The sequence below is a fragment of the Panthera onca genome, chromosome X (assembly GCF_046562875.1).
Source record: "Panthera onca isolate mPanOnc1 chromosome X, mPanOnc1 haplotype 2, whole genome shotgun sequence".
Lineage (NCBI taxonomy): Eukaryota > Metazoa > Chordata > Mammalia > Carnivora > Felidae > Panthera > Panthera onca.
The window spans coordinates 104037905-104054513 of record NC_138357.1 but is presented as its reverse complement, the minus strand read 5'-3'; the positions used below and the strand labels follow the sequence as shown (position 1 = coordinate 104054513).

The following is a 16609-nucleotide window of genomic DNA, read 5'->3' as shown; positions in this document are numbered from 1 at the left end:
TCACTGCCTCTCCCCCACTCATGCTCTCCCTTTCTGTCAAAAATAAATAAACATGAAAAAATATTTTTAGGGATGCCTGGGTGGGTCAGTAGGCTAAGTATCTGACTTCGGCTCAGGTTGTGATCTTGCAGTCCATGAGTTCGAGCCCCACATCGGGCTCTGTGCAGACGGCTCAGAGCCTGGAGCCTGCTTTGGGTTCTGTGTCTCCCTCTGTCTCTGCTCCTCCTCCGCCCTCACTCTGTCTGTGTGTCTGTCTGTCTCCTCTTTCTCTCAAAAATAAATAAAAACTGACAAAAAAAATTTAAGGCGTTCAAATTAACTTATAGTGAGTTCTAGGTTTTTAGTGCAGGTTAAATTAATGAAAACAAGGGTGGCTTAGATGGAAGGGCCCCTGGGAGGGCAGAAAGTTATTGATCCTTGACGCACATTTTTGGAGCTTTGTGTTGCATCTAACTGGGGAACTATACCTTATACCTGTGTTGAATGATTTATCGTGTAATAGGGAAATATTACTTAGTTTTCCTTGCTAATCAACATTTTGGCTGATTTGATTTTATTTGTTCTAGAATGGTACATATTTGCTGACAGCTGCTGGATTAAAAAAAAAATCCCAGCAGGGTGGGGTGGTATTATTAGGGTTCAAATTAATCATACTAATAAATACCATGTAGAATTGTCAGTAGGCCATGCACTGTGCCAGGCACTTCACACATACGAACTACAGTCCACCATCCTGTAAGACAGAGCTTATCCAACCCACTTCACAGATTCAGAGTCTGATGCTCTCCAAGGTTAGTCATGTGCCTGGATTCGCGCAGCTGTTAAGGGACAGGCTTGAAACTAGACCTCTAGTCTGGACTAGTCTAGAGTCCACACTGTTCTACTTCTACCCTGAGGTCCACCTTGTGTCTCTTAATTCGGTTTGCCCCTTTCTTCTTAAAAATGTATCTCAGGCGGCCAGAAGAAGGACTCTGTGCTCATACCACCCGGTTGGAATACATTCCCAGAGTAGTATGAATACCCAAGTAAATGAGAGGCATGAATAAAGAAAAGAATACATAGTGAGAGGGGCGCCTGGGTGGCTCAGTCGGTTGAGCGTCCGACTTCGGCTCAGGTCATGATCTCATGGTCCGTGAGTTCCAGCCCCGCGTCAGGCTCTGTGCTGATGGCTCAGAGCCTGGAGCCTTTTTCAGATTCTGTGTCTCCCTCTCTCTCTGCCCCTCCCCCGTTCATGCTCTGTCTCTCTCTGTCTCAAAAATAAATAAACGTTAAAAAAAATTAAAAAAAAAAAAAAAAAGAATACATAGTGACAGCATGATCATCTATACATGAAGTTTCAGATGGCCTTAAAAGATGAGGGGCTTTCAAAGTCATCCTGGACAGCCCCTTCCCTGGAGAGTATAAATCTATATGAACAGAATGTACATGAGACTCAATCTTGCTGATGAAGAGAAGGAAAATAACAGCATATTTCACCCCTCACAGACCATCGCCTTCCTGGGACTGCTGTCACTCCCAGGACAGGAACTGAGGTTTGCAGAGCGAAAACTGCTCATGGGCTGGCAAGGATGTGCCATTTCCCGGAAAGCCTTTAACCGAAGATGCCGGGGCCAAGAGGAATAGCCCGAGGTTAGAGGGCCTGAGAGACCAATACCCCAGAACGTGGGGGATCACAGTAGGCTGTCACCTGCTCTCAGACGTAGAGGCCTCAGACAGAGCTGGCAGGCTGAGCATACCCCTCACTTACTCTTCAGGCCACTCAAGGACTTAAGAATTTTGGCCCAAGACAGACAGTCCCAGGTCAGTAGAAGGAGGAGTCCCGGCCTATGGCAGGTACGGACGTGAGGACCCCAAATGAGGAATGATGGAAGGACTCAGCCAGAACAGTGGGCTTCCATGAAGCCTGGCTTAGGTCCTCAACTGTAGGAAATCCAGAACAGCATGTCTGGATGTGGCTTATTCCGACTTCCACGCCAGAGGTCCCCAGGAGGTAAATACTTGGACTTCATGGGAGCAGCCTCAGTGCAACAAGGAGTTCCAACCGGTCAGGTGTCAGGGTGAGGACTCTGAATCAGAATGAGGGACTCACCCCAGAACAGAATATCCCCACAAATGCCCCCAGTGCTGTCCTGGGATGCCCAGGACAGAATTGTGAGGTGGAAGAACCCCCTCATTCTCCCTGGAGTGTCTCATACAGGTGAGGATCTTGGGCTAGCGGGGACAGCCCTAGATGTGCAGAGAGAGAAAACCCAGGCCTTAGGAGTCATGGTAAGGACCCTGACTATTAGGCAGGGATCCTCCTACCAGCAGAGGCTGTCAAACAGATCTCCACCCTATTCTTAGCCCCGGGAGGCCCCAGAAGAGCTATCAGTTCTTCGTCAGCCCCAGTTTGGCCACAGGAGGAGTCCTGGCCTTAATTGAAGATGAGGACCCTGCGTCAGCTGATGAGGGAAAAACTCCCTTAGAAAAAGCTTCCCAGGGCCCTGTTCGTGCTTCCAGGCTTGTGCAGCCCAGGAAGGGGTAGCCACGCGCCGCGGGACCAGAGATTCCCCTCTGGCAAGTCAGGAGAGTGGAGCTTTGGAGGCCGGCAGGGGGCGGAGCCCCAGGCCCTGACGCACGTGGGGAGGACCCTGGGCCAGGACGCGCGGGGACCACCGAGTTCTCGGCGGCGGGGTCCTAGAGCGCCCCACTCCTGCTTTCGGCCCTCGGAGACCCCGGGCGGCCGCCGCCGAGGGCCGGATGCGGCTGCGCCGACTTCCTTTCGGGCCCGGACCTCAAGGCGCAGGGCGCGCGGCGTTAGTTCGGCGGCGGCGGGATTCCCGGGACCGGGCTGAAAGTGAGGTGAGGACGCCGAGTGGGACCCGAGGAGACGACTCCCCGCGCCCCCGTGACAGAGGGGACCCCTCCCCGCCATGGGCCCGTTTGGCCCCGGCTCCGGGAGGTCCCGGCGGAATGTGAGGCGGAATTCGGCCTAGAAGTTCTCAGAGACCAGGCCTCCGTCTCGGGAGTAGTCCCGATACTACCGAGGGAGGCGGTCCTAACTAGATTCAAGATGAGGGCCCGGAGTGCTAACGAGCGGACCTTGACCCAATAGAGGGGGCTACTCTGGGAAGCACCCCTGCACTCAGCTCTAGGAGGCTCCATGCCGGGTAGACAGATGCCGAGGGAGCTACGTTCTTCTCTAGCAGCTAAGGGGATTCAGGGTTATACCGACAGCTCGCATACTCAGCCCAGGAGGCCCGGGGCAGAGCTGGCAAGCTGAGGTGCCCCCTCATTTTCTCTCGAGGTGGTGATCTCAGGGAAGTGACGGCCTGTATCTAATGGCATAAGCCCCATTCAGCGAAAGGATCCCAGTCCCTAAACAGGAATCAGTGTTGTGATACTGAGTGATGATGGGGGAATCCCTCCAGGAAAGAAGGGGGCCGCATGAAGCCCAAACCTTATTTTCACATTTGGGAAACTTGGGCATGGTGACATGATACATTACACTCACTTCTTCCCAGAACATCTCAGGGAAGTGAAGAACCAGGTTGAAGGGGGCAGCCTCAGGCCAGCAGAGGGAGGATATGGGGTCATGCCACGTGTCATGGTTCATGAGTTGGAGTCCTGCGTGCATCTCTGCACTCATGGCCCAGAGCCTGCTTGGATTCTTTCTCTCTGCCCCTCCCCCCTCCTTCTTCCTCACTCTTGCAAAAGCAATAAATAAAGTCCTGCCTAGTATTATCTCTGGGAGACCTCCAAGGTAGATGCCATATGAAGTGCTCATCAGTTTCCACTCCATGGTAACAGGAAAGTGAGAGTCTTGGTCCAAGGGGAGTGGTTCTAGATCAGCAGAGGCAGAAATCTTAGACCCTGTTGTGAGCCAGATTTAGACCTTGAGTTGGGATCCTATGGAGGACCACCTGCCATAGAACATCAACCTGCCTGCAGTAGCTTTTACTCTTGAGAGACCACGTTTGGTCAGTTAAGGTTGTCTTCGCTTCTTCTCTTGGAACTTATGCCCTTAATGTGAGGACTCTAGGGATCATCCAATCCTGAATAGAGGGGACATCAAAGCATCCATCTTAACCCTTTGATTTTAGCCCAAGAAGCCTCAGGGGAGAGCCTTCAGGTTGAGCATCCCCTGACTTCTTTATATCAGGTCTAAAGGAGGTGATATTCTTAGTCTGAAGGTTAAACCAAAGTTAACAAGGGAGAGTGGTTCTGAGCCTTTTAAGGAACCAAAGTGAAGACCTTAAATGAGGCTGAGAATCCCAGTGAACTCAGGACAGAACGGACCCTGCTGAGCTCTCAGCACTGGGCAGGGAAGTAGACTGAGGTGCCCCTTCACTTCCTTCTCCTGGGTCCCTGGGAGCTTTGTGGTGTGAAATAACAGGTAGCAGAGGGAAGGGTGCCCCGTCTCTGCCAAGACTTGGTATGATAACACTAAAGATAAATGGAGAGGGCCCAACATGCCAGAACACAGAGGCCTCTACTGCAAACATCTGCTCTCACCTCAGTAAACCCGAGGCAGGGCTAGTAGGATGCAAATAAGACTCACTGTGAGGATTCTGTGGTTGTCTGTAAGATTCTTAGGGGATAGGATGACCAAGAGAACAGGAGCCTTTGTCGGGTCCTAGAGCAGTATCCTCAAGTATCCTGCCGAGGTCACCTTTGATAAATCCAAAGTGGAATCTACCTGTTGAAGGTGATAACATCATCTTATTCTCGCTTCTGCAGTTGCCCATATCACCTGTCCACTGGCTCACACCCTTGCCTGCTATCTCTGAGCACAGCCATTATGCCTCGTGGTCAGAAGAGTAAGCTCCGTGCTCGTGAGAAACGCCGCCTTAACAGAGCCGAGACCCAAGGTCTTAAGAGTGCTCAGGCAACTACAGCAGAGGAAGAAGAGGCTACTCCTTCCTCCTCTCCTGTTCTTGGGGGTGCTTCCTCAAGCTCCCCTATTGCTGGCACTTCCCAGGAGCCTCAAAAAGCCCGAGCCACCACCAAGGCTGCTGCACGTGGTTCACGGCGAAGATCTAAGGCAGGTGCCAAGAGCCAGGTTGAGGAAAGTAAAAATTCCTCTCTGGCCTCAACTTCCACCGGGAAAGCTCAAAACGATCCTCTAACCAGGAAGGTGGGGATGTTGGTACAGTTTCTGCTGTATAAGTATAAATTGAAGGAGCCCATTAAGAAGATAGACATGATGAAGATCGTCCACAAAAGGAACAGGGAGCAGTTCGCTGAGATCCTCAGGAGAGCCACTGAGCGCATGGATCTGGTCTTTGGCCTCAAATTAAAGGAAGTCAAGCCTGGCAGTAACTCCTACACCCTCACCAGCAACCTAGACCTCACCGACGATGGCACTATGGATAATCTCTGGGGCTTTCCGAAGAATGGGCTTCTCATGCCTCTCCTGGGTGTCATCTTCTTGAATGGCAACTGCACCTCTGAGGAGCAGATCTGGGAATTCCTGAATATTTTGGGCGTCTATGATGGAAGGAGGCACTTCATCTTCGGGGAGCCCAGGAAGCTCATCACCCAAGATTTGGTGCAGGAAAAGTACCTGGAGTACCGCCAGGTGCCTGACAGCAATCCTCCACGCTATCAGTTCCTTTGGGGCCCCAGAGCCCATGCTGAAACCAGCAAGATGAAAGTCCTTGAGTTTTTGGCCAAGGTCCACAATACCATCCCCAGTGCCTTCCTGCCCCATTATGAAGAGGCTCTGCGAGATGAGGAAGAGAGAGCCCAAGCCAGAGCTGCAACCAAGCATGCCTCTACTGCCAAGGCCACTGCATGTTCCCAGGCCACATCTGGCAGCTCTTCTCCTCCCTAGAGAGGGCTGAGTCAGATTCTTCGCTTTGTCATGGGAAGGCCTGTTAAGTAGTGTTTGTCATGGGTGCAAATAATTTGTTGATTACCTTTTTTTAAATATATTCTTCAGGCACTGTTCCTTTCAATAGAAAGTTTATGTAGATTCAGAATATAAGTTTTTGGATGACACAGATCACACATTTATTGCTGTTTATCAGTTTTAGGTGTAAGAGTTTATTTTTTTGAAATATAGATCAGAAATTGTTAAATCACTTTTTGATCCAGAGCAAGATAAGATGGCTTTAAGATAGGATATCCTTGGAAATGTGAAAGAATTCCACACTAAAATACTTAGGATGAGAAGATAGATAGATAGATAGATAGATAGATAGATAGATAGATAGATAACTAGATACATAGAAACCTAGATTCGTAGATAGATGGATAGGTACATAGGTATACAGATACATAGATTACATAGATACGCAGATAGGTACATTGATATAGTAACAATTGGTTAATTCTTTGTTTGCCTTACTCTATTCTTTTTCTAAATTTAAAAGACATATACCTGCATTTGTTTATGTTTGTTAAGAATGTTTGATAATATATGATCATAATGAATCAAACCTCTTTATACATGTCTCTTATTTTACACAAACATTGAGCATCTGCTCTTGGGAAGTCTTCATCCTTGTACTGGGGGTGTTTAGTCAAAGAAGACCCAGCCCCTGCCCCTGCGATTATAGATTATAGGAGCACCTGTCACTATGGAAGAAGGTGAGATAGTAGTACTCCATAAAGAACAAGGGAAGGGGTACCTGCGTGGCTCAGTCAGTTAAGCATTTGACTTCGGCTCAGGTCATGATCTTGCAGTTCGTGGGTTCGATCCCCACATTGGTCTCTATGCTCACAGCTCAGAGCCTGGAGCCTGCTTTGGATTTCCGTGTCTCCCTCTCTCTCTGCCCCTCCCCCACTGGCTCTCTCTCTATCTCACGTGCTCGCTTGCTCTCTCTCAAAAATAAACATTTAAAAAAAAAAGAACAAGTGAAAATCTTGGTAAATAGGGGGCCGAGAGAACATACTACTTAGTTTTCATTCCTAAGCAGAATTTTGGCTGATGGGGAGGTTTTTCTTGGCCAGAGCACTGCATATTTTCTGACATGTCTTAGATGTAAAATGAAACAAAACAAAATTCAGCTGCACAGATGGTAATGTCTAAGGTCAAGATAATCATAGTAATACCTGCCATTCCCAAATGTCTCAGTATAGATGCTTTCTGTACATTATACCGTCCTAAAAGATAGGGTTTATCAAACTTACTTCACAGGGGAAGCCTGAGGCTCATAGAATTAGAGTTTGGCAGCGTGCCAAAAGGCATAGGGCTAGTAAATGACAAGGCTGGGCCTAGGCTCCTGGTCAGAATTACTACAGAGGCTACATTGTTTTACTCCTCGCACCCTGAGACACACCCTGTGTTTATTTCAGTTTTCTTTTCAGTACTTCAAAATTCGTCTCAGGTGCTAAAAAAGAATGGCCTTGTGTCCAAACTGCTGGACTGGAATATATAGCCAGAGCAAAAAGAATGCCAGAATAGTTGAGAGGGATAAATAAATAAAGGACACTATTAGGTGACAGTATGATTACATTTGCAATGCTAAATAATCTCAAAAGATCAGTGGCTCTCAAAATTAGCCTGGACAATCTCTTACCGGTAGAAAGGAAATCTAGCAGAACTGAAGTTACATGAGAATCTTCATCAGGCTGATAAACAGAAGGAATAGATCAATGTGTGTTTTCCCCTGACACCCCATCACCTGTCCTGGGACTCCTGCCTTGTGCTAGCGCTTGCCCATTTCACATCACTCCCAGGACAGAGTCGCATTCTCTGTGAGGATTGTAAAGCAGCAACTGCTCCAGGGTTTGCAGAGATGTGCAGTTTCCCAGGAAGCCTTAAATCCAAGAGACAGAAACCGAGGCAAGGGCCCCATGTAGGAGGACTGGGGAGACCACTGCCCCAGAATACAGGGAATGCCAGGGACTTCGGTCCCATCTGTTCTTGAACATACAAGGTCTCAGACACATTTGTTAGACTGAGCATACCCTCCCTTATTCTGCAGGCTTTTCACTGGCGTAAAAACCTTGGTCTGAGACCCAAGTTCTCCTATCACTAGAGAAGGGGTATTGGTCTCTCATAGATGTAATGGAGATAAACCTGAATGAGGGTAGTGGAAGGACCTAGCCAGAACAGTAGGATCCCATAAAATCCTGTCCCACTGTCAGCTCTGTGAGTCCAGAAGAGTCGTGGCTGCTTGTGGCTAACATTGATTTTTCAACTCCGGTCCCAGAAAGTTGAGACCTTTGTCTGATGGCTGTATCTTCAAATTAGCAGAGAGGGTGGGGTTCCAGGAAGGATACAGGGTCAGAGTGAAGATGCTGTGTGGGGACATGGGGGTCACCCCACCCACATCTGACAGGGCTGCACCTAACCCCTTCTCTGCTGCTAGCCTAGGAGGCACAGGCGAGAGCTGCCACGCTCACGTGCCCCCTACCTCCGCCTTCTGCCTGGAGGGAATCAAGGAAACGAGGGCCTTGGTTTTATAGGCTGGCTATTAAGTGGAATCCCAGCCGTGACGGTGTCAAGGTGAGAGAACTCCGTATGAGGAATGGGGCAACCAACTACTCCATACCAGGTATATTATGACATACGAGAACAATAATAGTATTAAAATCAATGTGGAGCATGAATAAGGGGAAAAAAGATGATTTTTGCAGGCAATAGGATCATCTGCATATGTGATTTCAGATAACCTTAAAAGATCAGGGACTCAAAAAATCATTTGACTCAGGATCTTCCCTACAAAAAGCAAATCTATGAGAACAGTGGTTACATGAGACCTTAAGCCTGTACAGGAAAGAGAAGGACAAGGTCCCATTCTTTGCAAGGTTTGGAGTAGGGAAACTGCTCGAGAGTTTTCCAGGATGTGGCGTTTCCCAAGAAGCCCTTATTGGAAGTGACAAGGGCCTTTGGGAAGATACCCATGAGTCAGGACTGGGGAAAGGGGAAAGCAGCGTTCCAGAGTGTCGGCTGTTCCAGAGGGACCAGCCCCTGCCTTCTCTCAGGCCTAGAAGGCCCCAGGCAGAGCTGGCAGGCCAAGAATCTCCTCACTTTTTCATCACACTTGTCAAGGATTTGAGACTTTAGTCTGAGGAAGACTATCTCAGGTCAGTAGAGAGAGTTGTCAGATACAAATGTGAGTTTTCTTAAAAGGAGCGAAGGAAGCATCTACCCGGAACACTGGTGCTCATAGAGTCCAGTTCCTGCCAGCAGCTCTTGGAGGTCCTGAATTCCATAGCATGATGAAGTATAAAGAGGCTTTGAGCGGCACCTGGGTGTCTGACTCTTCGTTTCAGCTCAGGTCATGATCCCACGGCTCGTGGGATTGAGACCCACGTCCAGCTCTGTGCTGACTGTGTGGAGTCTTCTTGGGATCCGATGTCTACGTTTCTGTCTGCCCCTCCTATGCATGCTCTTGGACTTTCCCTCTTTCTCTCTCTCTCTGTCTCTGTCTCTCACACAAAGAAAGCAAGAAAGGGAAGGAAAAGAAAAGAAAGGGAGGGAGGGAGGGAGGAAGGAAGGAAGGAAGGAAGGAAGGAAAGAGGCTTTGAGAGGTGAGAAGAAGAGAACCTGCTGCCGTGGCCAAGGTGTGTGCCAGGGCCATGAACCGGCAGTGCCTCCCACATATAGTGAAGTCTGGGGCGGGGAGATTGGTCATCTTGTGATGGAAATGAGAGGTCAGCATTTTAAGTAGTGAAGCACCTAAGTGGACGTGGAGGGGACACATTATAAGTCTTCTTTTTGTCCTTGCTTTGCTTGAGTGGGAGATTTATCTGTTTTTATCCTGGGGGTTCTTTTTGGCACTTTTAAAATACTGTTCCTTGTAATAGAAGGTTTATTTGATTTCAGTATCTGTGTTTATGAATAATATGTATCACACACATGTTGCTGTTGATCAGTAGAAGTATAAACGCTTTGGTATTTTATACAACAAATTAAAAAATCCTTGCCGCTCTTCTCTTGGTCCAGAGCAAGATAACTTGTCACATGAGCAGGGGTTGTCTTGCAAATGTGAATGAACCCTGTGGTAGAATTGTTGGGATCAAGAGATAAAAGAAAAGGTTTTGTCTGAGTGGCATCAGCAACATAGCAGCATCAGAATTTCCAGCCCTTATTTGCCCACAGAAGCACAGAACTGACAATAACATAAGTAATAAAATACCTTTATGAAAGGTCCAGAATCTAATTAATAAGTTGCAATACTATATGTGAGCATAAAACTGAGATCAGCTGCTCTTGAAATGGATAAGAAAAGTAATTAGACTTTACTGGCATCAGCCTCTCCCTCAAGTTGACACAATTTAGCCCTAAGAGAGATTGTGACTCCTCTCTGTGTTACGGGTAGGGGAGATTAGGGTGAAAATCCCATGTACCCAAAAAACTATTAAAGCTAATAAATGTATTCAATTGCAGGATGTAAAGTCAACACACAAAAATCAGTTGTGTTTCTACACACTAACAAGAAACTATTGGAAAATAATTAAGAAAATTCTATTTAAAATAGTTGGGATGCCTGGGTGACTCAGTTGGTTGACTGGCCAGACTCCTGATTTTGGCTCAGGTTATGATCCCAGGGTTGTGGGATCAAGCCCTGCGGTGAGCTCCTTGCAGTGTGGATCCTATTTGAGATTCCCTCTCCTTCCCTCTCCCTCCCTCCCTCCCTCCCTCCCTCCCTCCCTCTCTCCCTCTCTCCCTCACTCACACACACACTCTCTAAAAATAAAAAAATAAATAAAAGTGTCAAAAATAAAATAGGAATAAATTTAACCAAGGAGGGGAAAGATCTATACACTGAAAACAGTGAGACATTGATGGAAGAAATTGAAGAATAATAAATAAAAGGAAAAATATCCAATGTTCACTGATTGAAAGAATTAATATTTTTAAAAATATTCTTACTAGTCAAAATGATCTACAGATTCAGTGCAATACCTATCATAATTCCAATGGAAGTTTTCACAGAAATAGAAAAAAAGCCTGGAAATTCATCTGAAACCACAAGAAGCCCTGAATACTAAAGTAATGTTGAGAAAGAGGAACAGAGATGGAGGCATCACACTTCTTGAGTTTGAAATATATTGCAAAACCATATTCACCATAATGGTGTTATACTAGTACAAAAAACGGACACACAGACCAATGGAACAAAATAGAGCCCAGAAATAAACCCATGCATAAATTGTCAAGTGATCTTTGACAAGTCCACCAAAAAATACACGATCGGGAAAGGATAGTCTCTTCAGTAAATGGTGTTGGAAAAACTGAATATCCACATGCAAAAGAATTAAATTAGATGTTACTTACACTCAAAAATTAGTGAAAAATGGATTAAAGACTTAAAAATGAGATTGAAAGCCATAAAACTCCTAGAAAAAAAAGCATAGGGGAAAAGCTCCTTGACCTTCATCTTGGCAAAGATTTTTTTGAATATGACAACAGAAACATAGGCAAGAAAAGTAAAAATGGTGAGCAAGTGGAACTACATCAAACTGAAAGGCATCTATACAGCAGTGGAAAAATGAAAAGGCAGTCTGTGGAGAGGGAGAAAGTATTAGCAAACCATGTATCTAAGGGACTAATATCCACATTATATAAGGAATTCATACAACTCAATAGCAAACAAATAACTGAATTTTAAAAATGAGTAAAGAACTTGAATATTTTTCTGAAGAAGACACACAAATGGCCAATAGGTATATGAAAGGTGCTCAACACCATTAATCCCCAGGGAAATGCAAATCAAAACCACGATATCACTTCATACTTGTTAGGATGGCTACTATTAAAAAGACAAAAAATAACAAGTGTTGGTGAGAGTAAGGAGAAAAGGGAGCCCTTGTGCTGTTGGTGGGAATGTAAATTGGTAGAGCCATTATGGAGAAACTGTTTGGAGTTTCCTTAGAAAAGTAAAATTAGAACTGCATGATTCAGCGATCCCACTTGTGAGTGTATACCCAAAGGAAATGAAACCAGTATCTTAAAGAGATACTTGCACTCCTATGTTCATTACACCATTATTCACAATATCAAAGATACGGAAACAACGCAAATGTCCATCAGTAGATAAAAGGATAAAGAAAATGTGGTGTATACATACAATGGAATATTATTTAGCCTTAAAAATGAAGGAAGTCCTATTACATGGGACAACATGGATGAATCTGGGGAACATTATTCTAAATGAAATAAATCAGTCACAGAAGGATAAATACTGCATGATTCTATTTGTATGAGTTACCCAAAATAGTCAAACACATAGAAACACAGAGTAGAATGGTGGTGGCCAGGGGTTGGGGAATAGGGAAAATAAGAAGTTGTTGAAGTGGTATAGTTTCAGTTGTGCAAGATGAATAGGTTCCAGAGAGAGATCTGCTGTAAAGCATTGTGCCTATATGTAACAATGCTTTATTGTTTGTACACTTACAGATATCATATATTTTCACTCATATGTGGATCTTGCTAAACTTTACAGAAGATCATGGGGGAAGGGGGAAAAAATAGTTAGAGGGAGGGAGGCAAACCATAAGAGACTCCTAAATACAGAGAACAAACTGAGGGTTGATGGGGGATGGGGGAGGGGCAAAGTGGGTGATGGGCAGGGAGGAGGGGCACTTATTGGGATGAGCACTGGGTGCTGTATGTAAGCCAATTTGGCAATAGATTATATTTAAAAGATTTTTTAAAAATTGTTAAGAGAGTAGTTCTCATATTGTGTTCGTAGCACACCAATTAAATTGTGTGTTGTCTTTCTGTCTCCCCAAGTAGAGAGTAAGCTGATTAAGTACAAGTATTTGGGAAAGACCTTGCTTTTACACCCTTGATGGGAATGTAAATTGGTGTAGCCATTATGGAGCAGTATGGTGGTTCCTCAAAAAATTAAAAATAGAGGTATCAAATGATCCAGCAATTCTATTTCTGTGTATATATCAAAAGGAATTGAAATCAGGATCTTGAAGAGCTATTTGCAGTTCATTGTAGCATTATTCATAATAGCCAAGACATGGATGCAACCTAAATGTTCATTGATGAATGAATGGATACAGAAAATATGGTATATGCGTACAATGAGATATTATTCAACCTGAAAAAGAAGGAAACCTTGCCATTTGCAACAACAGAGATGAACCTGAAAGACATTATGTTAAGTGGAATAAGCCAGACACAAAAGGACAGATACATGTTATATAAGGAATCTAAAATAGTCAAACTGATAGAAGCAGAATAGTATGGTGGTTGCCAGATGCTGGGAGGAGAGGTATTGGAGAGGTGTTGGTCAAAGTGTACACGGTTTGAGTTCTATAAGGCGAATAAGTCCTAGAAATGTATAGCAGAGAGCCTATAGTTAACAATGTCATAGTGGATATTTAAAAAGCTGCTGAGAGGGTAAATGTTATGTTAATTGTTATTGTACTCCTAAAAAATAATAAAGAGGACAGGAGAAGACTATTGGAGGTCACGGATATGTTTATGGCATAGATTGTTATGGTAGTTCGCAGGTGTGTACTTATCTCCAAGCTTGTATACATTACATGTGTACAGCTTTTGGTGTGTCAATCATACCTCACTATAGTAGTTTTTGAAGAAGCAGATGTTTTGTCTTATTTGGAGTTGTAGTCTCAGCGCAGTGTCTAGTATACAGTAGGCAATTTGTAAATATTTAATCAATAAGAGAAAAAATATAAATAAGAAAAAGATTGTCAATTCTTGGTTTGCCTAATTCCTTCTACTGTTTCTTTTTATAAAAGTAAAATTATATACCTGGATTTCTTTAGATTATTCAAGTATTTAAAAGAGAAATTAAATGTTGACGAGCTCACTCTCTTGTTTATTTCCAGTCATTAATTGAGAATGAGCTCTTTAGAAGCCTTCAGGTTATTACTGGGGATGCTTTTATTTGTTTTTGTTTTTAAATGTTTGTGTCTTTTTGAGAGAGAGAGAGAGAGAGAGAAAGTGTAGGGGAGGGGCAGAGAGGGAGACAGAGAATCCAAAGCGGTCTCTGCACTGATAGCAGAAAGCCTGATGCAGGGCTCAAACTCATGAGCTGTGAAATCGTGACCTGAGCTGAAGTTGGACACTTAACTGACTGAGCCATCCATGTGCCCCCTGGGGATGCTTTTAAAACAAACCCTCAAAACAGCAACAATAAGTTCTGTCCCCTGCCCATTGAATTTTAGAGTCTGGATGCTGCTATCATGTAAAAAGAGATGGTGATATATTCACTGTGACCTAAAGAACAAGTAAAAAAAAGGGGGGGAGGGGGTTGAAGAGGGAAGGTGGTTTGAGTTGTACGCAGTCAGGTGTCAAAGTTCTTGGGCCAGGCAGTGTGGAGCCTTAGGAAACTGCAAACCCTTCAGTGAGGGATAACTTTAAGTAGGAATGCCTCGTGGGCTAGATGACGCTGTGGGAGTGGTGAGCAGGGGCCAGATCCTCAGATGGAGGGCCTCGGAGATGAAAGACTAAGGCTGCGATGGAAATTTGTCCTTAACATGGCCTTTGGGATTGTGGCTAAACCAAAGAAAATCTCCAGGTGGTGTAGGAATGAAAGGTGTCTGTGCTCTTGCCCAGGGCAGCTGAACACGATGCACAGACTAGATGGTCTATGTACAACATCATCAGGGAGTTTCTGAGTAATAAGGATTATACTTCTTTGAGGTGGAGTGTTCAGAACCCACTGGACTGCGCTTTTCACTCTGGGTTGGGGGAGCCACAGACCACTCTATTAAAAGGGTCTCTTTTACTCAGTTACTTCATCTTGCATGTAATATGGCAAATTCTAGGCAAGGTCTAGATTTTTGCTGATGGTTAAATGAGTGAAAATAATGGTGATTTAGATTGAAGGGTAGCTGGAAGTTAGGGAAAATATTGGTCATTGACAAAAATTTTGAGAACTTTGAGTTGTATCCAATGGGGAAAGACTCTCCCACAAACACACTGTATATTATAACTTTGAATGAGGATACATTACATAACTAGCGTTGCTAAGCAGCATATTGGTTGTGAGTTCTTTGTGTAGAGTTTGGTAATGCGCTCAAGTTCACAGGGCTACTAAGTGACAGGGCTGGGACTAGACTCCTGGTCTGAATTCATCTAGAACACATGCTGATCATTCCACTCTTCTCTGCCTAAAGCAAACCGTTATGTTCCGTAATACTCCAAAATGTCTCTCAGGGGGTAAAAATAAGGATTCTGTGTCCAAAGAACTGGATTGGAATACATAACCAAAGCAGTTAAGAATACCACAGTAGGGGCGCCTGGGTGGCGCAGTCGGTTAAGCGACCGACTTCAGCCAGGTCACGATCTCACGATCTCGCGGTCTGTGAGTTCGAGCCCCGCGTCAGGCTCTGGGCTGATGGCTCGGAGCCTGGAGCCTGTTTCCGATTCTGTGTCTCCCTCTCTCTCTGCCCCTCCCCCGTTCATGCTCTGTCTCTCTCTGTCCCAAAAATAAATAAATAAAAAAAAAAAAAAAAAGAATACCACAGTAAATCAAAGGCATGAACAAAGAGGAGAAGCAGAAAATGTCCAGTGACAGTATGATTATCTACATATGCATTGTCAAATGACCTCAAGATTGTGGAATCACAAAACCATCCTGGACGGCTCCTTCCCATTAGGAAGTAAATCATTTAAAACAAATCACATAAGAGGCTCACTCTGACTACTGTGAAGAGGGATAGATCAGTGTCATTTTTCTTCGACACCCCATCTCTGTCCTGAATCCCCTGCCTTATGTTGCAGTTTCCCCATTTAACATGAAGTCAGGCACTGGAACCTGCAAAGTTTGCATTAGGGACACTGCTCAAGTTTGCATGGATGTGGAGTTTCCCAGGAATCCTTTAGTTATACAGGACCCCCATTAATGAAGATTGGGGAGATAACCACCCTACTTTATAGGGGGTTCTTCAGAGACCTGCCAAACCAGCTGTGAGGCCTAGAATGCCCAGGCAGGGCAATCAGGGTGGACATTCTTCTTTCACTCCTCATATTTCTTAGCAAGGTCAAAGTCTTAGCCTAAGAAAGGGGCCACACTTCAGTAGAGGGAGGCTCCTGGGTTGTATCGATAGATATCAAGTTGAGGACCCTAGATGATGAATGTAGAGACCACTGACTCCAGAGCAGTGGTATTCCACGGAGACTCAAATCTGCTGTATGCCTCTCAGGACCCAAACATCCTTGGCCTAGTGTGGCTCACTCTTCCACCTGGGAGGTCTCAAGAAGGAGCAGTCCTTGATCTGAGCAGAGTAACCTCATGTCAGGGAAGATGGAGTCACACGATTGAACAGGAGCAATGTCGGGTCCCTGAGTGAGCAAAGAGGAAGGACATCACTAGACCCACAAATGAGAGAGCTTTACAAACCCCTGCACCCATCTTAACCATGGAGAGGCCTCAGGTGGAGCTATGAGCCTGAGAAGCCTCATTTCTGCCTGGTGAGTCTCAGGATGAGAGCCTTGTCTAACAGGGTGCAGGCCCCAGTTCTGCAGAGGGAGACGTCTTGGCCGTAACTGGAGTGAGGGAGGTTCACAGAGTCCTGCCCTCTTTTCAAGCCTATGGGGCCCCAGGCAGAGGTAGTCGGAAACGGGGCATCCTGACTCCTCGCCAGGGACTCGGAAAGGTGAGGGTTCGCTTTGGGGGCTGGCAGACTTGTGTCAGTAGGGGGAGGAATAAACACCAAGGTGAGGACACTGAATGACAACCTAAAG

At 45.4% G+C, this 16609-nt stretch overlaps 1 protein-coding gene across 1 annotated transcript; it reads left to right on the top strand.

Annotated features, from left to right (window-relative positions):
- Nucleotides 1-2762: 2762 nt before the first annotated feature.
- Nucleotides 2763-6639, top strand: LOC145714494 (melanoma-associated antigen B2-like). The gene is made up of 2 exons (XM_081794018.1): nucleotides 2763-2841; nucleotides 4720-6639. The coding sequence occupies exon 2, from the start codon at nucleotides 4781-4783 to the stop codon at nucleotides 5813-5815; it is 1035 nt and encodes a 344-aa protein (XP_081650144.1). The 5' UTR covers nucleotides 2763-2841; nucleotides 4720-4780; the 3' UTR covers nucleotides 5816-6639.
- The last annotated feature ends 9970 nt before the right edge of the window (nucleotides 6640-16609 follow it).